Source organism: Pantherophis guttatus, chromosome 7, assembly GCF_059756535.1.
Source record: "Pantherophis guttatus breed Tessera chromosome 7, ASM5975653v1, whole genome shotgun sequence".
In the NCBI taxonomy this organism is placed as follows: Eukaryota; Metazoa; Chordata; class Lepidosauria; order Squamata; family Colubridae; genus Pantherophis; species Pantherophis guttatus.
In genome coordinates, this window is record NC_142069.1 from 87,157,745 (window position 1) to 87,182,812 (window position 25,068).

At 37.4% G+C, this 25,068-nt stretch overlaps 1 protein-coding gene across 3 annotated transcripts; it reads right to left on the reverse strand.

Annotated features, from left to right (window-relative positions):
- Nucleotides 1–1,351: 1,351 nt before the first annotated feature.
- On the reverse strand, nucleotides 1,352–23,360 carry BCAP29 (B cell receptor associated protein 29). 3 transcript variants are annotated; one of them, XM_034433619.3, is made up of 8 exons: nucleotides 23,342–23,360; nucleotides 18,456–18,583; nucleotides 13,824–13,924; nucleotides 12,785–12,935; nucleotides 11,402–11,537; nucleotides 10,374–10,485; nucleotides 3,247–3,347; nucleotides 1,352–2,644 (listed from the first exon to the last, which is right to left on the reverse strand). In XM_034433619.3, the coding sequence occupies exons 2-8, from the start codon at nucleotides 18,545–18,547 to the stop codon at nucleotides 2,609–2,611; spliced, it is 729 nt and encodes a 242-aa protein (XP_034289510.1). In that variant the 5' UTR covers nucleotides 18,548–18,583; nucleotides 23,342–23,360; the 3' UTR covers nucleotides 1,352–2,608. The 3 variants fall into 3 exon arrangements, with proteins under 3 accessions (XP_034289510.1, XP_034289509.1, XP_087729494.1); XM_034433618.3 differs by lacking the exon at nucleotides 23,342–23,360 and adding an exon at nucleotides 18,964–19,690; XM_087873368.1 differs by lacking the exon at nucleotides 23,342–23,360 and adding an exon at nucleotides 18,847–18,978.
- Between the last annotated feature and the right edge of the window lie 1,708 nt (nucleotides 23,361–25,068).

Below are 25,068 nucleotides of genomic sequence, written 5' to 3' on the forward strand. Positions count from 1 at the left end.
TTTTGCTAAGTGTATACAGTATGGAAAAGCTACTGCCAATTTATTGTTGTTGTTCCTTTTAGCAATTTTCAATTTATGGGCGATCTTTTGCGACAATTTGCAATATGTTCATGCTACCCATATCTTCACATTGCAAGGAAGTGGTACTTCAGCAAACTGAAGTTTGTACTTCCCACTGCAAGGAACATTACTATTTTATGACAGACCGACAGACAAGCTACATAAGATAGTAGATAAGATAGCTGATAATTGATAAGATAGATAGCTAGATAAATGTAGATAAAATATAGACGGTTTGTGTGCACCAGAATTTCTCCAATAGTTGTTTGTGCTTTTTCTGTTTATTTAATTAGGCCTTATATTCTGCAGAGTTGCCCTTTCTATAGGGAGAATTTCCCTTCCAAATAATATAGTATGAAGTATAGTATCTTCAAAAATAAGCATCCAGAAAAATGATAGCTTAGTTAGCAGTCATGTCAAGAGATGTGTATCTTGGCACCTGCTGACAGAATTTTGCAGATTTCTCCATTTTTGACTACATTTTCCAAACAGGAGAACTCTGCTGTACTAGATTAATTCAAAGGGCAAAGTAGATAATATTCATAACTTCCATGAAATGTAATTTATTTCAAAACATGGAGACAGAAGAATATAACTTTATTTTTCTCATTCAATGTGTTCTGCATCCTTTACTTCTTCTTAGCATCTCTATTTAATTTAGAAGTCACAATTTACCACAACAGGATGCGATGCAACCGCAAACAAATTTAAAATTATTTTCTTAAAGCTTAAGAGACAAATGAAGGTTTGGAAACTCCAGTTGGTTCCTATCACAATAACGAATAGATTGGACATTCTGCTACCAATTGTATATTCTCAATTAGCAGATTATCCCCCTCCCCCCAATCCCCTTGTGTCTGTTCCCTTACAGCATGTCATATCAATATTCAGCAACAAACCTATTTACAGTTAGGGTTACCATAAAGTGTAATCTTTAAAAGACAGCTTTTAAAATGCCTTCATTATACGTTATACAAAAACTTTGTATTTCTTAAAAACTTTGCTTCTGACCGAGTCAAGATCCTCTAAAACAGTGAGATGAAGTGATTGCAACTACTATAAATTGCAGAGATAAGTAGCAATCAATGCTTTGGAGTCTCAAAATAGCTTCTGCCTATTGGTACTGAAAATAAGCTCTAAATATTTGTTTTACTTTAAGTTATTTCATGTTTTTGACACTATTCCAGGCAAATGTACTGTCTTGAACCCTGCATCTAACTAATTCTGTCCAACTCATTTCTAATATAATTAGGTCCGAGTTACAAGAATTGTTCCTTTATGAAGACCAAACAAAGCTTAAACATCTCTTTATTAAGAAACAAACATTCAAGTAAAATAGTGACACAAATGTGGAAAAGGCAACCCATTGAAATGGGAATAATGAAAGCAGTAAGCTGCCTTCAGGTTTGAATTCAGCAGCGTTTCCCTGTGAAAGTGGAAGCAAGTGGTAAAACAATTTTCATCAATTGCAAATTCTCTTTGTAAAGTTGCTCAGGACGGTTAAGAGATCTTCTGGAGTAGCATCAGAAGAGCCCTTCTTTTCACCTAAAACCTCTGTTGTATCCTCTGGAGAAACATGTTGGAATCCAACCCAGGATAAGTACAGTGCAATTAATCACAGAAAAGGCAGCTTAGTAAACACTGCTTAATTTCCCCCCCAAAAGTGGAACATGAGATCCTGACAAATATCTATGCAAACTCTTGAACATGTTAAGTGAAAAAATTACAGACTGGAACTAAATTTATAGATCTCCTTCAATATATAAAAATAAAGTACACAATCCTTCTCCGGTATGACATCTACCAGATGTGGTTGGGCAGGAATTCCCCAAATGAGGAAATCAGATGGTAATTTTAAGAGTAGTAGTCTCAAAACATCTGGCTCAGAAAGGCTGCTTTGAACCAATCTCATTATTTCTACCGATTGTCTACTTTCACCCGTATGGTTAGATAACATCTCTATGCTAATTCTTATATTGACCAAATTTGATGACGTTCCTGATCATTTCTAGCAAAGTGGATTTAATTCATCTTAATTTTATGCTTGAAGTAATGTATAAAGCAATTTCCACATCAGAACAATACTTTGTATCTAAACTTCCTTTTTTTAAAAAAAATCTCAGAGTGGCAAGTAAGAATTCCTTAAAATGATTTATATCATCCTTGTCGGATTAAAAAAACAACACATATTGGCATTGAATGTACCACTTAATGGCGTAAACTTATGAATAATTCCTTGCACCCAACGAGATACAGACGTGGTGTTTGAACAGTAATCCACTGTATGAACTCATCAGTATTTTGTAACCAAACAGAGTTTGTAACAAGGAATCACTGCACTTTTTGGCATGACTAACGTAGATTTGGCAAAAACATTGCTGCAAAATTAAAAAGGTCTAGGTAATTGTTAAATTGTGATATTTCAGCAATGAATGCAGTAAATCTATTTAAAAAAAACAAAAAACCCAAAAGCTTTTCCATATATACCTGTAAAGTAAAAACCAAACAAATAAACAATTCAGGTTGCTGTGCATGTTCTTGTTCTGCTTTAGAGATCTTTCTTACTGGAAGCTCCTGTTTGTTGCTGTAAAGTAAAACAGATGTATGAAAAAAATTAGTATAATTATTAGATGGTTGATTTTCATTGCAAAATCACACGGGGAAAAATCACACAAATGGAGATGAGCTGCTATAATACACCGAAAGTAAAACTTGTGCTTTAGAGGCAAAATCTGATAATGAAGACTTAACACATAAATCGTAATTCAAATATGAAAGTTCACTATGGATGAATTTTCCCTATCTGAAAAGAGTTTTAGCTATTTGCTAAGAAGTATTTTTCACGTCTATAGTTTACACTGCACTGAATCCAATATTTTTTTTAATCTATGTGATTTTTTAGAAAGCAAATTCAGTAGCTCTGAGAATTTTCTTTTTCCCTCTCCTCTACATTGCCATGCTAGGAATACCAAGTTACTAAAATATTAATGAAGTTAATTGTTTAAAAGAAAATAAACTTCATTCTAAGAAGTGTTCTAAATACATTAAGGAATTCTTGTTATTCTGAAAGAGTACTGTATGTTGAATTAAAAATGTCTTTATGAATGTTGTCTTGGTTAAGATACAACGCCGTTGTCTGAATTTAAAAAAATCTGCTTGAGCAAATCAGATGCCTCTGCCTCCTACCTGTAGTTTTTCATGTTCTTTTACAAGGAGGTCATATTCTTTTTTAAGTTCTTCGGAGTGCTTCCTAGCAGTAATAATTTCATTTCTTGTTTTCAAGAGAGCTGTAAGACATAGGTGTGATATTATTCAGCACATATAACTGCATTTTTATTAAAATCTGTCCCCTGAAGAATGTCATTCTCAAAGATGAAATTATATTTTTTAAATGAGGATAAAACTGGCAAGGACTTTCAGATAGATGGCAAAAGGTGAACTGAAGTTTGAATAATTCTAACCGCTCTGGAATAAACAAAGTACATTTGACAAATAATGCATTTTACCTGAAAAGTCAGAGCAATTGCAAATAAATTGGAAAACTGTTGCATACAGGAAAATAGAGGATAGGAAAAGTAGCTTCGGATTGAGAAAAAAAAATGGAGAGGGGACAAGAGTATAATTATTTATATACACACTTGACATATTTGTTAAGGCTTATTTTAAAATGCATAAACTCTTTGTTTAGTAGACTAGCTGGAGGAGAATATACACTGCTCAAAAAAATAAAGGGAACACAAGCAGAAGACATCCGAGATCTGAATGAATGAAATAGCCTTATTAAATACTTTGTTTGTTACATACAGTAGTTTTGTGTTCCTTTTAGTTGTTTGAGCAGTGTATAAACTACTGTATGTAAAGAACAAAGTATTTAATAAGGCTATTTCATTCATTCAGATCTCGGATGTCTTCTGCTTGTGTTCCCTTTATTTTTTTGAGCAGTATATGATAAACCCAATCATCTATCGGTGCAAATGACTTTGTTTACACTAACCTGCATCATCATGCAATTATACAAGTGACATAATTATATCAGTCATGCAATCACATAATTAAATACATTTATGTAAATGACATAATTTACATGAATTGCCAAGGCTTTGTTGTTAATACACTTGTCCATTATTTGGTTGTGGAAGAAAACATGTACAGTATTCAATTCTCTGTTAATAAAGATTCGTTACATAACAGTTTAATATTTCCCACAGGAAGGTATTAATTTTACAATGATTTACTATTTTTTTTATATATTAATGAAAATGGCATAGTATTAGATTGCAAAACAGTTCTTTTTGGTAACTTGATCTTATAGTAACTGAATTACTGTATGCTTTAAGGAGGACAAGCAAAACCTTTTGGTTGTAACTAAAAACAACACTATCTCTAAACATAACCAAGATAACTAGGGATAGTTGCACATTCACTACATTGTTATTCTGTTTTGACAAAAATATACTTGTTGCAAGATGGGTGAGGTCTTCTAAGTAGAAGAATGTCAAAGTTCAGTACATTAAAAAATATTTAGCTTTGGGCTGTGACTGGTAACATCATGTTCGGAAGTGGGCTAGCATCCATATGAACTACACAGAAGGTAGCCTCAGCTTTTTGATTGCTTTAATACTGCAATAAACATTTTTTAAAAAGTTACTGCCACTTCTCTTTCTCCAAAGCAAAATGATCCACAGAGAGCATGAAGGCAATATTTCAAATAGAACCTCTACCAACTTTTTTCTCCAGCAGACAAACAGACCAAATCACTGAAATTCAAATAGAAATGTTTAGAAAGCAGTAATTCAGGCTCCCTTCTCCCCTGCAGTTATTTAAACTTGGGAAGATCACACAACTGTAGCAGAACGCTTCATATGAGTTGGCTATTTCTAATATTTTAAAGCTGCTGAAAAGAATGTTACATATTCTAGATGGCTGACTTCACTTTGAACACATGCAATGAAAGTAGCCCAACACCTTGCTGGCTTTACTGTTTAATTATCTTTACAGTCCCCCCCTCGCCCCCCCGACATTTTATTAGAATCAAGTTGTAACTCAAATCCATTATTTTATTTTAAAAAGATATTTTAAAAAATATTTTTTAAAAAAACATTTTAAACTGTAAACTACCCAGTCTCGTTGGGAGTTAGACTGCATATAAATTTAATCAATTATTATTTTTGATTGCAGTCGGCCAGATGTTTAGACTAGATCTGGCATTTTTATCCACTTACTGAGTCCTTCCCAAGGATCTGAGTGAGATGGATAGATATTGTTGTTTGATTATGTTAAGAGGTATTGTTGCAGGAGGTAAGCTCTGTCAAGTAAAGCTGCCTTTTGCAATTGACTGATGATGATTTTGTCAATGCCCATGGTGTTCAATATGTTTTGGGATTGCACCCAAGGCTCCTATTGCAATTGGTATTATATTTGCTTTCTTTTGTTCACAGTCATTCTTCATCAGCTGTTCCAAGTAATGCTGCATTTTGCAATTGACTGATAGTAGTTTTGATACGGGTTGCTGCCAGCATCCTAGGTATCAACCAAGTATCTTCTTAAAATGTACGATGTTCTGAGTAGCAAGAGTTTTTTGCAGTTCCGCTGGTGTTATTGCAGGAAGCTGCAATTTCTTGATGTATTTTGTAAAATTCTTGGACATGGTGCCCCTATGACAATGGGTTTCACTGTTACATGTTTCATCCATAATCGCGTAGTTTCGATGGCCAGGTCACAATATTTCATTATTTTTTCCAGTTCTTTTTGACTCTGACGTCTCCTGGTACAGCGATATCAATAAATTGTACACTTCGGTTTTCGACAACTGTGACATTTGGCATGTTGTATTCGAAAGTCCCACAAGATCTTCACCCTCTCATTTTCTATAACTTTTTCCAATTTATTTTCCCATGACTTTTCGGACAGTGTAAGTTGTATTTTTTACATAATGACCAGTGGATTAATTTAGCAACTCGGTTGTTGTTATTGTTGTTATTATTATTATCTTTATTCATTAAATATGAAACTCAGTCAACAGAACATTCAAAAGTGCATCACAAATACCACTGACTGGTGCTAATGGTTGATACGGGTTGCTGCCAGCGTCCTAGGTATCAACCAAGTACCTTCTTAAGATGTACGATGTGTTGTGTTCCAAGTGACGATCCCTCTGTATTCGAAAGTCCCACAAGATCTTCATCTTCACATTTTCTATAACTTTTTCCACTTTATGTTCCCATGACTTTTTGGATACAGGTAAGTCGTATTTTTTACATAATGACCAGTGGATTAATTTAGCAACTCGGTCGTGTCTAGCTTTGTAATTAGTTTGTGCGATTTTGCTGCATTCACATATTAAATGTGAAACAGTTTCGACTTTGTTGTTGCAAAGTCATTACATCATCATCATCATCATCATCATCATCATCATCATCATCATCATTATTATTTACACAACAATGTGAAGTCACAACTGCCGGTGTTGGTCCTTCATACACACTTGAGTTCTTTTCAAGAACCTAGGATTTCATCCCACAATGGAGAACAGCTGGGAAAACTAATGGAATTAACAAAGATGGCTATATTAACTGTTGTAATGAAAGAAAAGAACACATCCAATTTTGTTTCTATTTGTTTCTGAATTTTGTTCTTGAGATAAACAAAATGTTGACTTTGGGTTTTGCTGATAAGTTTGTTATAGAAATGACTAGTATAAATAAGTGTGTAGAAAGTAAAAAGTTGAGCCTAAAGAAAGAGTCAAGAGTCTTTCTTTCTTTTTCTTTTCTTCCTTCCTCCTTTTCCCCATTATTTTCATTTGTGCTTTATACTTTGATGAGTTGAATAAAATTATTTTTAAAAAAAGTATCAGTATGGTGCATGTACAGATCCAAGTGTTGTGGCCTTCTGTAATTGAGAGATGGATATTTTATCCATGTGCAGGTAATACTATTTGAATTTTTTTGGTGTGGTACCCAGTGTGCTGATAACCACAGAGACCACAACAGCCCCGTTATGCTATAATCTTTCAGCTTTGATTTTCAGAAGTTGATAATTTTGTGATGTTCTCAAATTCTGTCTCATATTCCACTCTCTTCTCATATTGCCACATCAATTATCCAGGCTTTCTTCTTTTCAACCAGTTAAACCTGGTGAGTTATGTGTCAAGATTTTTCATCAGTTTGTTTTTGGGACTCGCACTATATAGGTAGTCCTCAATTTACCACAATTGAGCCCAAAATTTATGTTGCTAAGTGAGAAATTGTAATTAAAATGAGTTTTGTCCCATTTTACGACTTTTCTTGCCACATTTGTTAAGTGAATCACTGCAGTTGTTAAAAATAAACCTTTTAATTTCCATGCCTGGGCTAAGTTCAAATGACAAATATGAACCTGCCTAACTAAAAATAGCACTTACAAACTCAAGGCATTATGCATAATTTTCTTTTGAATTTTCTAAAACTATTTTCAAATTTTGACTATAATTTTTTTTTGTTTCATAACGTTGTAGATTAAATTATTTCATAACTATCTAAACCACTACAGGAAACTGTATAGGAAGAAGTTCATCTGAAGAACAATGTTCTTATCATGTTTATTTTGTATACAAGCCATGTCTGTTTATAAGAGCTGGCAAACATTGTGTAAACTTTACTTTCCCTTCCTCATTCCAAATCTTATCATCTTTCTATACATACAGAGGTGCGTGATCAAAACTTTGTAAGTTTCCATATGCACACGTACATCTGTAAAAATGAATATAATTACTGGTGTTAAGCAGTTCTAATGCATACATTTGTCAGTAATACATTTTATGGTTAAGATTATTCTCATCCTGCATAAGGAGGAAATCTGACAGATATATTCAACGTTCAAATTCAAATTGAATTTGAGATATATATTTATTAATATTATATTCCCCCCTTTTCAAAAGTTCAAGGACATTGCATGTCCCGTTTTAGTTATTTTTCCATAATAACATTCTTGCTTATGAAATTTATTTTTTCAAGCACACGCAGGCAGCTTTTTGCTATGCCGTTCTAATATACTATTATTGAAAAGAGTTAGATAATGAATAGATCTATAGAATTATACTCATAGGACAAACCTAATCTCTACTATTTACAAGTAGGTCACAATATGCTGAAGGAAAAATGTCTTTTTGACTAATTCTCAAAAATCTAATTTACAATAAAGAGTGATATCTGAAAAAACAGCTTTTGCCATAGTAAGTTCCACATTCAATGCTCATATTTCAGTGTCAATTCTTTTTAGAGGATTCTTGTTTCTTTGGCTGGTGTTTGAAATGCTAATGTTTGGAAAACTCTACCGGCTTAAGACTTTATTCTGTTTGATAGTTATACTGACTTTTGACAATTGTTTTGAGATTTAATTTGAAGACTGACGTTTGCCTTCAAAAAACATCATGTTCTCTGTGTAGTCAAAGATTTAATACTTTTTAGCTGCCTGATCTTCACAAGGTCAAGCAATATTATTCATTTCGGCCAGTAAACACCCAAGAAGTTTCATAAAACTTGCTAGATCCAGAAAGACCATGCAGAGTCAGGAAAATTCTGTCTGTATCGCAGTGCTATTTTATTAAGAAAACCTCGATTGAACAAGGAAGCTAATAAAAGAACAGTTTTATGATAGATACTCTTGGTTTTGATTCTCTTAAAGCAAATGCAGAGAATTTCTATCTAAGTATCCTATTGATTGCAAAACAGATCGTATCAGAATATGGTCCTGATCTTAGAATTTATCAATATGTCCCCAATAATTCTGCACTGTTGGTTTTGCAGTTTTTTTCATGACACAACTGTAACCAGCTGTGCAGTCCTTTATTGAGAAGTAGCTTCTAAAGTTCCCAACAGCTAAGTAAACTACGTTTTAATATTACATTTTAGGGCTTCTATCTGCTTACCAAAATCTATTTATTATATATGTATGCCACCTAAATCCCAATGAATTTCGGTGTCTCACAAATAAAAGCATCTTAAAAAAAACGGAAAGAATCCTTGAGTTACAACAGAAATTGGGACCAGAATCTCCACTGACAAGTGATGCAGTTATAAATCACAAGTGCATCGCTCAGCAACGGTAACCTCTCCAATCCCACTTGCCATTGTTAACTGAGCCATTGTTAGAAGAGGATCTCGTTCCAACTTCCTGCCATTTTCCCACTACCCTGGGGAAGCCAGCAGGAAATTGCAAGTCTGAAGAGGCTTGCAAGAAGGCTGATAGTTAGGTTAAGTGGCTACTGCTAGATGGGTTAGGAGGAAATAGGGAGGCACAGATGGCTGGAGTGACGCGGCATGAGTGAAACAAGGCTTGGGGTGGCTCCTCTCCCCTGGCAGAGGGAGCAATGGGGTGTGCAGGAGATGTGGCAAGTCTCAGGGAGGGTGCAAAGGATGCGCGAGAGTGGGTCAGCGAGTCTTGGGGAGGATGCATAGGGCTGTTTAAGTGGCAGGGAGGTGTGGTGAGATTCAAGGAAAGTGCAAGAGGAAGGCTTGTGGAAGGTTTGCAGGAATGCACAAGAGTGATGTGACAAGGCTTGGGAAGGATGCTCGGGGTTGCGCAAGTTGCAGAGAGGTGCGAGGCTCAGGGAGATTGCAAGGGAAGTAAGACAGGGTTCAGGCTGGGGTTGTGCGAGTGGCCAGGATGGCAAGCCTTGGGGAGGGGAGGGGTGTGCGGGGTTGCACAAGTAGCTGGTGCGGTGCAAGCGCAATGGGGTGGGGAAGCAGGCATGGATCAGGGAGTTTTACCCTAATGATTTTTGACCTTCCCTGCCAGCATCCCCATTGACTTTCTGGAGAAGCTAGTGGGGAAAGGAGCAAATGGTGATTACATGATTGTGGGGCACTGCAACTGGTTTTAAGTGTGAGCAAGTTGCCAAGTTCCCAGATTGTAATCATGTGACCGGGTGGATATTGGGACAGCTGGAACTTCAAGGACCAATGGTAACCACCATTCGTTCAGCACTGTCATTACTTCAAATAGTCATTGAATGAATAGCTGTAAGTTGAGGACTGCTTGTAAAAGATAGCAAGGTGACAGAAACAGGACTGGAATGAAAAAAAGAAACACACCTACACAAACCAAAGGGGCTTTACTCACCCACACTAAAGGCCTGTTACAATCCTTCTTTTAGCTATAGCTGTGCATATCGTGGTTAAAATAATAGAAGCAGGTAGCAACCTATTTGCTCCATCGGAGGGAGCAAGTGTATTTTGCATCCTACATGACAGGGAACAAAATGTTTTGCATCTGTGATTCTATACAGAAAGTATGTTTCCTTAAGCAATAGAACATTTTTTTTTTAAAAAAAATACCTTCTGAAGTTGCCTTTAATGCTGTTTTTAACTGTTCCACTTCTACGGTTAGCTTCTCATTTGTTACCAAACACAAATGTTCACCGGTAGAATGTTTCATTTCTTTCAATGACTGCCAAAAGGAGGGAAAAAAACAACACATCAGTTCTCTGTTTCACGTTTTCCATAATCCTGCCCCTATTCACATTTAGTGGGACAGTGGGAGAAGGCACTTGGTTACTTGGAGATGCCTTTAGGTTAAGTAATTAACCTTATTAACCAAACCGTGACACTGGAGGTAATGCCTTTAGCCAAAGCTGGGACATTGCATAAATGTCTAATTTTGATAAATTAATTTTGATAAATTCTATAAATGCTAATTTTGAATATCCATCCTTCTGAGGTCAGTAAAATGAGGGCCCAGATTAGCAATAGCAATAGCACTTAGACTTATATACCGCTTCATAGTGCTTTTACAGCCCTCTCTAAGCGGTTCACAGAGTCAGCATATTGCCCCCAACAATCTGGATCCTCATTGTTGGGGGCAATGTGGTGACTCTGTAAATTGCTCAGAGAGGGTTGAAGTGGTATATAAGTCTTAGTGCTATTGCTATTTTTTCATTGGTATTAATTTACAGCAAGTATTTTTATTAAAGGACGGAGGCCCTGTAAAAGCAGACATGGCTGATGAACTAAGAAGCTGTGGTGGGGCAGTGGTTAGAATGCAGTATTGCAAGCGAATTCTGCCCACAGACAGGACTTCGTTTCTCAGTGGCTCAATGTTGACTCAGCCTTCCATCCTTCCGAGGTGGGTAAAATGAGGACCCAGATTTTTGGGGGCAATAGGCTGACGCTTAGAGGGCTGTAAAACACTATGAAGTGGTATATAAGTCTAAGCGCTATTGTTCTAAGTGCTATTATGTCGTGTAACATTATCTAAGAAACATAAGAAACAGAGGCCATGACAGGGAAGTCTATGAATGAAACTGATATGAAAGAGATAGGCAATTAATACAGGAAAACAACAACTGGTGAGCCGGGAAACATACCATTTGCAATTTTTCGTTTTCTTCTAAGCATTTCCGGGCAACTTCATTGCTGTTTGCTACTTCTATTTTCAGAATATTCTCCGTTTCCATCTCATTTGCCAATATAGTGATAAGAGAAACAAGACGTCTCAATACACTATGGAAAACAAAAACAATAACTGATTCACGGCATAACCAAAGGATCAACTGATAATCATTTATATAACTTTCTAATAAGCAAAGGAAATTTCACTTTTTATCATTTTTAAAAGTGATTTAAAATTACAAAAGCTATATTTTAGTTTTTTTAAAAATCAGACTTGACTGCTGTGCAGTATCCTGAATTGTTCAAATGCTCCAGAAATTATTTGTTACAACGTTAGAGAAACTTCTGATGAATTACAATGTATTTGCCATTAAATTTAGATGGAAATTTTGAAATTTTGATACCTTCAATTTTGGCTTAGGTCTGCAAACCAAATTCTGAACAAGTTTGATCCATATGCAGATATAAATATGGGGTACAGGTAGGCCTTGACTTACAACCATATTGAGCCCATAATTTCTGTTGCTAAGCGACAGAGTTGTTAAATGAATGTGCCCCATTTTATGACCTTTCTTGCCACAGTTGTTAAGTGAATCCCTGCAGTTATTAAGTTAGTAACCCAGTTGTTAAGTGAATCTGGCTTCCCCCTTGACTTTGCTTGTTAGAAGGTGGCAAAAGATGGTCACATGACCCTGGGGCACCGTGACTATCATAAATAAATGTCACTTGCCAAGCATCCGAATTTAGATTACATCAAGCATGAAAAATTGTCGTAAGTCACTTTTTTCAGTGCTGTTGTAACTTTGAAAGGTCACTAAATGAAACGTTAAGTCAACGATTACCTGTATAGATAAAATGGCTGTTGAATTCAAAGGATGCTCAATCCATGAGGATAAAATCCAATATATTAAAAAATGTGGACTGAAGGATAAAATACAGTAAAACCCGCATTCCTTGCCTGAGTCTCTCACTCACACATCTCAGAAGCTTTATATCGGACAGTCCAATATATGGAAATCCCTATAGAATTATTTACTTGAAAGCAGCATGAAGATTTATTTCCTTTCAAGAAATTTAATGGCAAGTCTTCCAAACATAGGGAAACTAAATATAGCATGAGCAGTCTTTTCAATCAATTGTTCTATCACTGCCTTCTGAAACAGAACAGTATTATTCTAAAAAAGGCAGGATCCTTTTTAAAAGCTAAAAGGTCAAGAATAATTTTCTTTTAATATAATCCGTTTTATTAATATGTATTAGTTTTATCCATGAAAATCTGCTGTTCTTTATTTTACTTTATCCAATTCATATATTTTATGTTTTTAGAAAATGTTAACCCATGGTATTCTTATACTTACAGCCAAAGAAAGAGGGAAAATCCTGATATATAAAGATTTCGTTGTGATCTAAAGAGTTTCATGTGAATGTGATCGATTGCGGAATGGGTCGAATGGGGGTTGTCTTCATTTAATTGAACAGTTGAGTATTTCCTCACTTCTCTTACTGCATCTGGGAGCATAAATACATACATACATAAATTGCACCTGCTTTCTATTATCTCTTGTTTTTTACTAGTTCAATATAGATCTATACTGCCTATACCAGTGATGGCTATCCTTTTTGCCAGTGTGCCAGGAGTGGGGGGCTGGGGGGGGTCGTGCGCGTGCGTGTCCACACCCATAATTCTAGGTGCCCCGCCCCCACTCATGACCCCCACCACTACGCTCCTGGAACGCGATGTCCCAGTAGGCCCATTTTTCTCTCTCACCTGGCTCCAGAGCCTTTCTAGGAGTCTGGGGAGGGTGAAAATAGCCTTCCCCACCCCCCAGAGGCCCAACATCATAACTGAAATAAAAGCAATATAATATTTAGCAATAATTTTAAAATGGTCCTTAAACAAAAATAAAACAGTTAGCAAAAAAAGTTTTGTACAGTCCTCTAAAACAATTTTTCCCAACCTGATGCTTTCTAAATATTATGGACAATGCATATCTTAATTCTAGCTACCCAAAATGCTGGTAGTATCTGATGAGACTTGCAATGCAAATTTCTAGCCACACTACATTGATTGTCTTAAAGAAATCCATGTCCAGAAACTCTAGTTTTTCTCATAAAAATTCAAAAGTAACTACTGTACAGTAGAAAGATAGAGTGCCACCTGCTGATCCTTTAAAAAACACTTCTTGCCATAAATATAATAGATGTTTTATGCCAATCTTATTTAAGTTTTACTATCAGATAATGAGAAAACACCACTTGCCTCTTGATCAATTGATTTGTAACATATATTTCCTTATCTGCAACAAAATCAATCTTTAGGTAGTAAATACAATCTCCAACACTTTTGCTTTCACATCCTGTTCATATTGCCACATGCAAAATTGATTTTCTACTTACCAAGAAATAAAACAATTAATATAACTATAATAGTAAGGAATGTCTTGTTCCAATAGCTTGCGATTCTATTCCACACAGAGATCATAAAAATCTTATTCCATCTATAAAAGAAACAAATTTCAAAAAAGTCAATGTATGAACGCTCCATTAGGTAAGCATCTTAAGCGTATGCACAAAATTACCCAATTTACTTTTCAAGCACTTGCCAATACAAGTAGTCCTTGACTTACGACCATAATTGAGTCCAAAATTTATGTTGTTAAGCGAGACATTAAGCCAGCTGGGGAAATATTTGGTTTAAATCAGTCAGATTAGGTCTGTAAAATTTATAAGGCAGACATCTGCATTTTGACCTGCTCTGCTTAAAAACCAGCAGAAACTTACCACAAATAAATTGTACATAGTCCTCAATGTATGACAATTGAGCCCAAAATTTCTGTTGCTAAGTGAGAAGCTGTTAAGTCAAGTTTGCACCCATTTTGCGACCTTCCTTGCCACAATTGTTAAGTGAATCATTGCAGTTGTTAAGTTAGTAACACAGTTGTAAAATGAATACCCTCATTGACTTTGCTTGTCAGAAGGTCACAAAAGGAGATCCTGGGACACTGTTAACTGTCCTAATTATTAGTCAGTTGCCAAGCATCTGAATTTTGATCACATGACTATGGGGAAGCTGCAAGAGTCGTAAGTGTGAAAATGGTCATAGGTCACTTTTTTCATGACATTGTAACTTCAAACGGTCATTAAATGAACTATTTTAATTTCAAACTTTCATTAAATGAACTCTTGCAAGTCGAGGACTTCCTGTACTGCCCACAATAGCTGTTAAAATGTAGAGAGTTTAAGTGAGAACATTTCTATTTTCATAATGTATATAGGTCATAGCCCCAGTATCAATGGGGTCTCTAAATAACCATAAAATATACTAATTAGTTTATGCCAAAGCCGACTTTGCAGAGATATAAGAACTGCAAAAGATGCAAAGGACAAACTGCCGACAACTTATTTGTTAGGAGAGGGGAAGTTCTTTCAGAGGAAGATAATCTTAGAAATGGAGAAGTATGCTTGAGTGTATGTGTATGTGTAGTGTATGTGTAGTGTATGTGAGTATGTTAGCCAGAGCAAAATTCAGTTGGAAATCAATGGTGACCATTAACTTGAAAAGCCAATTCATGCAATCATTTTTCAATTGATTTTGCCCCTAAAATACATTTGGATATTTCTGTCTATTGCAAATGGAACAAAGATTGCGGGTGGCCCATTTACCAAAATATAAATCATACATTGATTGGTGTCTTGAAATGTATTAAAAATAGATATGAAGGAAACACAAAACACAAAAAAAGCATGTTCATTATTCATGTAGGACCACTACAAGTAGTCCTCGACTTACAATCACAGTTGAACAAATGGTTATAAGTCGGGGACTACCTGCAAATTCATCTTGTCATCCTGAAACATTTTAAAAATAGGAAGGAAATACAAAAGACAAAAAAAGCATGTGCATTATTCGTGTAGGGCCATTACAGGAAGTCCCTGACTTATAAACATTTGCAGCAACTTGGCTGCCTGGCAACTGACTTGTATTAATCACTGTTGCTGTGTCCTGGGGTCATTTTGAGATCTTCTGACTAGCAAAGTCAACGGGGAAGCCAGATTCACTTGACAACCCTGTTTGTTACATGTAATCCTCAACTTACAACAGTTCATTTAGTGACCGCTTGAAGCTATAATAGCACTGAAAAAAAGTGACTTATCACATCCCCATGGTAACGTGAGCAAAAGTCAGGTGCTTGGCAATCGACTCATATTTACGACGATTGCGGTGTCTCAGGGCAAGCAAAGTCAACGAGGGAAGCCAGTTTCACCTAACAACAGTGTTATTAATTTAACAATTGCAGTGATTCACTTAATAACTGTGGCAAGAAAGGTGGTAAAACAGGGCAAAATTCTGTCGCTTAGCAACAGAAATTTTGGGCTCCATTAAGTCGAGAACTACCTGTACTAACTTAACAATTGCAGTGATTCATTAAACAAACTGCAAAATGGAGCCAAACTCACTTTTTTTTTTTTTTTTTAATTTGATTTATATGCCGCCCTTCTCCGGAGACTCAGGGCGGCTTACAATGTATTAAGCAATAGCCTTCATTCTTTTGTATATTTTATACAAAGTCAGTTTATTGCCCCCACAAACTGGGTCCTCATTTCACCTACCTTAGAAAGGATGGAAGGCTGAGTCAACCTTGAGCCTTGGCGAGATTCGAACCTGCAGTAATTGCAGGCAGCTGGTCTTAATAACAGGGTGCTTTAGACCACTGTACTACCAAGGCTCTTAACTTAACAACTGTCTCGCTTAGCAACAGAAACGTTGGGCTCCATAGTGGTCATAAGTTGAGGACTACCTGGTATATGACAAACTATATTTCCTGATGGATTTGGGGAACTTCCAGGCACCTGTTGAGCTTGCAAAAAGCTACAAGTGACTTCTTGCTAGAGCAAAGCCTTGGAACCACAGCCACGCAGAACAGACCATGATCAAGCCACCATTTTAAAAGCCCCCGCAAATAAACCCCTATTTATAGCCAAATAAAGGCTTTTCTACCCTCCCTCCCAAAAAAAAAATTAAGTTTGCTGTCAACCAGCCTGTGTCCCTCTGGGAAAAAAACTATATGAGAGGTTTACAGGCAGTCCTCAACTTAGGACCACAATTGAGTCCAAAATCCATGTTGCCAAGTGAGAAGTTTTTGCCCTGTTTTATGACTTCCCTTGCCACATTTGTTAAGCGAATCGCTGCCATTATTAAATCAGATTTCCCCATTGACTTTGCTTGCCTGAAGGTCGCAAAAAGGGATAACAAGCCCCCACCCCTCCCGCAGGACACTGCAACCGTCACATCTGTGAGTCAATTGTCAAAAGCATCCGAATGTCAATCATGCGACCATGGGAAGCGGCGACGGTCGTTAGGTGCGAAAAAAACGGTCGCAGGTCACTTTCTCACTTCGAACGGTCACTAAACGAACTGTTGTAAGTCGAGGACTACCTGCATATTTTCCCGATGGCTTTGTTGAGGCTCCAGGCACCTGGCTTGGACTTCCAAAGAAGCTACAAGCCTTGATGGAGCCAATCCTTGGGAGCCCCAGCCACTCCTGGCCCAACAGACCATGATCAAGCCACCATTAAAAAAGCCCCTGCAAACAAACCTACATCAACCGTTTCTCTCCTTACTCCCCCCCCAAACAAACAAACAAACAAATAAACCCCAATTAAGTCAACCAACCTGTGTACTTTTTGGGGAAAAAAAGAAAAACTGCATGAGTTTATTTCCCCCTAACAAAAACTATATGAGGGGTTTATTTTCCCTGAATGAAAAATGGCATGAGGGGTTTATTTCTCTCTAAGAAAAACTGAATGAGGGGTTTATTTCCACAGAATAAAAACTACATGAGGGATTTATTTCTCCCTAAGAAAAACAGCAAGGGTTTATTTCCTCAGAATAAAAACTAAATGAGGGGCTTATTTCCCCCTAAGAAAACGGCATGAAGGGTTTATTCCCCCCCAATTAAAAACTGACTTTATTTCCCCCCCGAATAAAAACTACATGAAGAGTTTATTCCCCCCGAATGGCAAATATTTCCCAAGAAAAGGGCAAATATCTAACAAAAACTATATGAGGGGTTTATTTTCCTTGAATGAAAAAACTGCATGAGGGGTTTATTTCTCCCTAAGAAAAACAGCAGAAGGGGTTTATTTCCTCAGAATAAAAACTAAATGAGGGGCTTATTTCCCCCTAAGAAAACGGCATGAAGGGTTTATTCCCCCCCAAATAAAAACTGACTTTATTTCCCCCAATAAAAACTACATGAAGAGTTTATTTCCCCCCAAATGGCAAATATTTCCCAAGAAAAGGGCACATATCTAACAAAAACTATATGAGGGGTTTATTTTCCCTGAATGAAAAAAACTGCTTGAGGGGTTTATTTCTCCCTAAGAAAAACAACAGGAGGGATTTATTTCCTCAGAAAAAAAACTACATGAGGGATTTATTTCTCCCTAAGAAAAACAGCAAGGGTTTATTTCCTCAGAATAAAAACTAAATGAGGGGCTTATTTCCCCCTAAGAAAACAGCATGAAGGGTTTATTCCCCCCCCCAAATAAAAACCGACTTTATTTCCCCCGAATAAAAACTACATGAAGAGTTTATTTCCCCCTAGGAAAATTGTATGAGGGGTTTATTTTCCCTGCATAAAAAACTGTATGAGGGGTTTATTTCCCCCTAAGAAAAGTGCATGAGGGCTTTATTTCCCCCTAACAAAAACTATATGGTTTATTTTCTCTGAATGAAAAACTGCATGAGGGGTTTATTTCCCCCTAACAAAAACTATATGAGGGGTTTATTTTCCCTGAATGAAAAACTGCATGAGGAGCTTATTCCCCCCTTAAGAAAACGGCATTGAGGGGTTTATTTCGCCCCTCCCCACGAATAAAAACTGACTTTATTTCCCCCGAATAAAAACTACATGAAGAGTTTATCCCTCCCCACACACACACGAATAAAAACTACACGAGGGTTTTTATTTTCCCCTGAAGAAAAAGTTCCCTCATAAGAGCAGGCCCGGGCCGGCCCCGATTTACCTCACGGGCGAGACGAGCGGCAGGCAGAGCAGGAGCAACAAGGCGATTTCGCCGTAGAGAAAGGCGGCCACGACGCTCCACTGGTAGGTCATGGCGCCTCTGAGGGGGACCCTCCTCCGCCGCTGCTCCTGAGGAGGGAAGCCCCGTTAGCTCCGTCTCAACCGGGAGAAAAAAAATCCTCTCCTCAGGCCGGGACAGACACCCGACTCGCCGGGTCAACGGCCCCCAACCCGGCCGGGGAAAACGACGCGGCCAGACCCGGAGGAGCCACCGGCGTCGCTACCCGCACTTCTCCCGCGCCATCCCGGCCCAGGGAAGCGTCACCCGGGGCGACTCCTCCGCCGCGCGGCCCAGGCTTTTCTGTCAGGCGGCCCGAGGAAAGTCGTTATACCCCGGCAGGGCAGGAAAGCCGCGGTCTCCTTCGCTCCCTCAGGCCGGGAAGCCGCCGTCCAGTCTTCCAGCCGGCCCCCCTCAAGCCGGGGAGGGATTTTTAAAAATATATTTTTACCTCAGGCTTCCCCCTCAGAGGGTGCTTCGGTTTAGGTTCGGCGAACGGGGACGGTTGGGTGGGCGTGTAACGTGTGAACTCGGCCCACGTGGCTGGGAAACTCGGGTTTTGGAGTGGGGGGGGCGGATGAGTGCAGGATACGAACCTCGCACCTGTATGTTAGGCTTTTTCCCTTTCTTTCTTTCTTTCTTTCTTTCTTTCTTTCTTTCTTTCTTTCTTTCTTTCTTTTTCTTTCTATCATCTAATTTATCTCTATCATATCTCTATCTCTATTTTCTATCTAATCTCTCTCTCTTCTATCTATCTCTATCCCTCTATCTATCTATCTATCTATCTATCTATCTATCATCTAATTTATTTCTATATCATATATCTATATCTTCTATCTAATCGCTCTCTCTCTTCTGTCTAATCTATCTCTATCTCTAACATCTATCATCTATCTCGATCATATCTCTCACCTAATTTATCTCTATATCATCTCTCTCTCTCTTCTATCTAATCTATCCCTCTATCTCTAACATCTATCTATCTATCATCTAATTTATTTCTATATCATATCTCTATATCTTCTATCTAATCTCTCTCTTCTGTCTAATCTATCTCTATCTCTAACATCTATCATCTATCTCGATCATATCTCTCATCTAATTTATCTCTATCTCTATCATCTCTCTCTTCTATCTAATCTATCTCTATCCCTCTATCTCTAACATCTATCTATCTATCTAATCTATCTATCTATCTATCTATCTATCTATCTATCTATCTATCTATCATCTAATTTATCTCTATATCATATCTCTATATCTTCTATCTAATCTCTCTCTCTTCTGTCTAATCTATCTATCTCTATCTCTAACATCTATCATCTCTCGATCATATCTCTCATCTAATTTATCTGTCATCTCTCTCTCTCTCTTCTATCTAATCTATCTCTATCCCTCTATCTCTAACATCTGTCTGTCTGTCTCTGTCTATCTCTCTCTCTCATCTAATTTATTTCTATATCTCTATATCTTCTATCTAATCTCTCTCTCTCTTCTATCTAATCTCTATCTCTAACATCTATCATCTATCTCGATCATATCTCTCATCTAATTTATCTCTATATCATCTCTATCTTCTATCTAATCTCTCTCTCTCATATCTATCTCTATCTTCTAATCTATCTCTATCTCTATCATCTGTCTGTCTGTCTATCTATCTATCTACTATCTAATCTATCTCTATATCTATCATCTGTCTGTCTGTCTGTCTGTCTGTCTATCTATCTTATCTAGATATAGATATATTAAATTTTATTTTAGTACAAATAATCCATCTTCCATTGAACAGTGTGTCATCTGGATGCCAACGTTTGTGCCATAACAAGTTAAAATTGACAATCCTATTCATTTATTTAATCTACTCTTAACTTAATACCGATACATGAAATATCTAATACTTGACATCCTCTTCTTAATTTGCTTAACTCTATTAATTAACTATTTTCTATATTTTACTCATCTACTTTCTAATTTTTATATTTGTCCTCTAAAATCATCGATAAAATGTTTCCCATATCGGATGCTTGGCCGCAGCTTCCCTTTGCAGACTCTTATAGAGGGGTGTTGCTTTCACACGTGCAATAGGGGATCTGAGGGAATCCAGTGGATTACAACTCGGGGGGGGGGCGGCTGCTGTGTGGCGTATCGGTTTGCAAAGCTGGCTTGCAGGCGTCCCTCCATGGAAGGGGAGAGAGAGAGAGCTGACCCAGTTGCCCTAAATTGTGAGATTTTACACTTTTGTGGGAAGCCCCCTCCTCCTCCTCGAAGAAATGAAATATTTTGGTGCAGAAATATTATATTTCCCCTAAAGGAGAAATGGAGAAACATGTTCTTGGGAGGCAGAAAACAGCCCTCAGTCTTTCTTAATAGTCCACAGCAGATGCCAGCGCTTAAGGAGATAAGGAGCTTATTGAAAGAGGACACCAACTATCTAGATGGCTCCATTCATAAGCAAAGCAAATAATGGGGTTAGATGAGTCTGCCTATCGAGATGAGCTGGACCGATTGCTTTCGTGGTGTGGAGACAATAACTTGGTCCTTAACACCAATAGGACCAAGGAGCTTATAGCAGACTACAGAAAGAATACGTAGATCAGACATCCAGCCCTTGGTTATCAATGGAGACAGAGTGGAGCAAGTGGCCAGTTTTAAGTTTCTGGGTGTTATCCTAAAAGAGGACCTGACCTGGGGTGCTCACATTGCAGCACTGGTCGAAAGGGCCCAGCAGAGATTATACTACCTGAGACTTTTCAGGAAACAACAACTGAATGAAAAACCGCTGGTGACCTTCTACTCCTGCACCATAGAGAGTATTTTAACTTTCTGCATCTGTGTATGGTTTGCCAATTGCACAGTGGCAGATAGGACAGCGCTCCAGAGGGTTAACATCATTGCCCAGAGAATCATTGGTTGCCCTCTCCCCTCTTTGGAAGAGCTTTATGGCTCCCGCTGCCTTAAGAAAGTTCAAAAATCCATCTCATCCTGGGCACCCTTTTTTTGAACTATTACCATCTGGCAGACGGTACAGGATAATAAAAACAAGGACAAATAGGCTGAAAAACAGCTTCTATCCCAGGGCAATAACCATATTGAATTCTATGCAATATTGGGTTTTCAATTTCAATTATATAGAATGTAAAGGATGTATGTTTGTGTTTTTATTTTTATAGTTATAATGTACACTGAAGACGGCATTTAATTTCGTTGTACCATGTGCAATGACAATAAACTAAATACTGCCAGAAGTCCATTCAAGACAGGATGTTTCGAAACCCCCTTACAGCAGGTGTTCCCAACCTGGGCATGCGAGACGATATTCCAGGGGGTGAGAAAACTTGGGTTTAGAAGTTTCAAAATTATAGTCGTGCATATGCGTAATTATATGCAAATTATATGCATATAATTTATTTTTGTAAGGGGTGTGAGAATATATCAGAAGTGTTCTAGGGATCCGGGGTATAGAAAAAGTTGGGAACCCCTGCCTTTACAGCAAAGTTTAACAGCTAACAAAAGCCAAATAATAGGATGATAACAAGCAGTCCCTCACCCAAAATCTAGCACAGGACATAAGCCATCAACCACAAAGCCCAACACCCTCTTTAGAAACACAAAGCCCATATTGCACAAATCCCAAACTTCAAAAAAAATCCCACAGAACCATATAAGAACCCTTTCTCTCACTCAGCTAGTTGTTCAGCTGACCCAAAACTGCATGCTGTATTTGTTTACATGTTGTTCTGTTTATCAATAAACTTTCTTTCCAATCAGCCTCCATGTTGTTTCCAGCGTCTTTCTCCCAGCTTGGAAATGAACCAGATGGATTTTCCTTCCAACACTTCGAAAGCTGGCTAGATCAAGCTAAGTAGCTTCAAACTAGAACTGAACTAGCTTGAGCAAAATTGGCATTCCTCCCAATTTTGAGAGCATTTTTACCAACTATTATAGCACAATTACATTTCAGAAAACCTACCAATTTTCAGTGATGTTGAAAAAAATACAGGGTCCTAACCCTGTTGTAAGGACTGCATATGTATTATTTATGTGTTCATCACAGTTGGTATGATGAATAAATCTATCTATAACATTTGGAATATTATTTTAAGGAGTGTGGACAATTGTTGAATAACATCCCAAAAATCTCTTTTTTTGTATTTGAAACTAGCTGACTTTGTCCACAAAATTAAGCTGGGTCAGAGTTGAAAAACATCTGAGAAGGCAAATCTTGCTATGAAAACATGGATATCGACACAAAATCACCCAGAGTCAAGATCAACCTGCTTCTACCTTCAGGAGGTTGACAACAGCTTCATTATTTTTTTTTATTTTTTTCCATTTCTATACCTGTTCTTATTTAATAGTTCCGCTACCTTAATCAAATAGGAAATTCTAGATGGCTTGTATTCAAAGGAATAAACAGGGCATTGTCATAATAAACAACAAATGATACATTTTTGCAACCCTCTAGCAAAAGTCAAAATAAACAAGCACTAATAGTTATTCCAATCATCAACAACCATTTGATTTAAAGATATTAGTAAAACTAGACGTCTAAGTGCTATTGCTATCCAAAACAAGATTGTTTTAAATTGATTTTATCTAAGTGATCCTTGGTGCTCTCTGAACTTGCTTGTTTTCTTGCAGAGGTTTCAACCCAAACTAGGTAACATCAAAGTCAGTTAAATTATTCTTATGACCAATTTTCACTTACCCACTATTATTCCCCATACTATAGTTATTTATAGCTTCTCTATAGCTTTCTATCGTCCACCCATTTTCCCTGGCCCCATAAAATTATAGGTTATTTCTCTTAGTGGATTGGGATCACATACCCTGGTGTAGTCCAATTGGCAAAGATGAGGACTAGTAGCTTGAAATCTGAGTTGCTGAATGGGAATATGTAGGGTGGCAACAACAAGAGCAGAATTGTTCCCAAACTAGTAATCCTGGATTGGTGCAATTAAAACTAAACTGTTTCTGGTGCACCTTTATTAATTATATCTCTCCATCCACAAGCTTTAATCAACCTGATGTTCCATATATACTAGTTGTAAATTACTCCACCCAGAAACACATATAGAAAACTTAGGACCCCTGCCTTAAATTACAAATACAGGTTGTCCTCGCCTTACGACCACAATTGAACCCCAAATTTCGTTGATAAACAAGACAGTTAACTAAGTTTTGGCCCATTTTACGACCTTTCTTGCCACAGTTGTTAAGTGAACCATTGCAGTTGTTAAGTTATTAAAACGGTTGTTAAGTGAATCTAGCTTTGCTCGTCAGGCGGTCGCAAAAGGTGATGCCATAACCTTGGGGCAGTGAAACTGTCATAATTACATGTCAGTTGCCAAGCATCTGAATTTTGATCATGTGACTATGGAGCTGCTGCAATGGTTGTAAGCGTGAAAAACAGTCATAAGTCACTTTTTTCAGTGCCATAACTTCAAATGGCACTAAAGCCTTGGTAGTACAGGGGTTTAAGGCACCCTGTTATTAAGCTGGTTATTAAGACCAGCTGCCTGCAATTACTGCAGGTTCGAATCTCGCCAGGCTCAAGGTTGACTCAGCCTTCCATCCTTTCTAAGGTAGGTGAAATGAGGACCCAGTTTGTGGGGGCAATAAGCTGACTTTGTATAAATATACAAAAGGATGAAGGCTATTGCTGAGCACATTGTAAGCCACCCTGAGTCTCTGGAGAAGGGCGGCATATAAATCAAATTAAATAAATAAATAAATAAATAAAAACAAATGGTTGTGAGTCTAGGACTACCTGTACAACAGGATTATTCCAAGATTAAGAGGTGTGGCATATATGTGAAGCAATTTTGAATGGATGTAGGTTGATAAATACAATCTCATGCATGTTTGTTTTTTAATAAGTCTCATGAACTTACGTCTGACTTTTGCAAGCAGGGACAAAACTGTAGAATAAAGGCTTCAGGACGGTCTCCGACTCCGACTTGATATTTCTTCAGAAAACTACTATATTTCTTCAGAAACCTGCTATATTTCTTTAGAAATCTACTATATTCACTATAGCATGATGTCCATGGAGATTCTCAGTCATCCAGGTCATGTTTGTCCCAAAGGTGCTTTTTTCAAGAGGCAACTGGACTTTCTTGATTTTTTTTTTTTTTGAAGACATTTCGCTTCTCATCCAAGAAGGTTCTTCAGCTCTCTGACGAACTACAGTCGGAGCTGAAGAAGCTTCTTGGATGAGAAGCGAAACGTCTTCAAAGAAAAATCAGAAAGTCCAGTTGCCTCTTGAAAAAAGCACCTTTGGGATTATAGCATGATCAAAGATGTTCAGCAAGCTATGATCATTCAAATATATACCAAAAGTACACTCCTTCCAAAGAATGGTTATTATCTGGAATGATTAATAGGGGAAGTTTTTAATCAGTTTGTAGATATTAATCTCTGCTGAAAGGAGTGCCGGATACTGGAAGAGGAGGAGGAGAATTACAGGTATTCCTCAATTTACAACCATTTGTTTATTGACAATTTGTAGTTACTACGGCACTGAAAAAAGTGATTTACGACTGTTTTTCACTTT

Excerpts from the sequence above, each read along its gene's own strand:
- BCAP29 (XM_034433619.3), bottom strand. The coding sequence starts at position 18,547 with ATGACCTACCAGTGGAGCGTCGTGGCCGCCTTTCTCTACGGCGAAATC. Across the intron at positions 12,936-13,823 it reads ATTAATTGTTTTATTTCTTG|ATGCAGTAAGAGAAGTGAGG; the intron begins GTAAGTAGAAAA and ends TTATGCTCCCAG. Across the intron at positions 3,348-10,373 it reads ATTAAAGGCAACTTCAGAAG|CTCTCTTGAAAACAAGAAAT; the intron begins GTATTTTTTTTA and ends TATGTCTTACAG.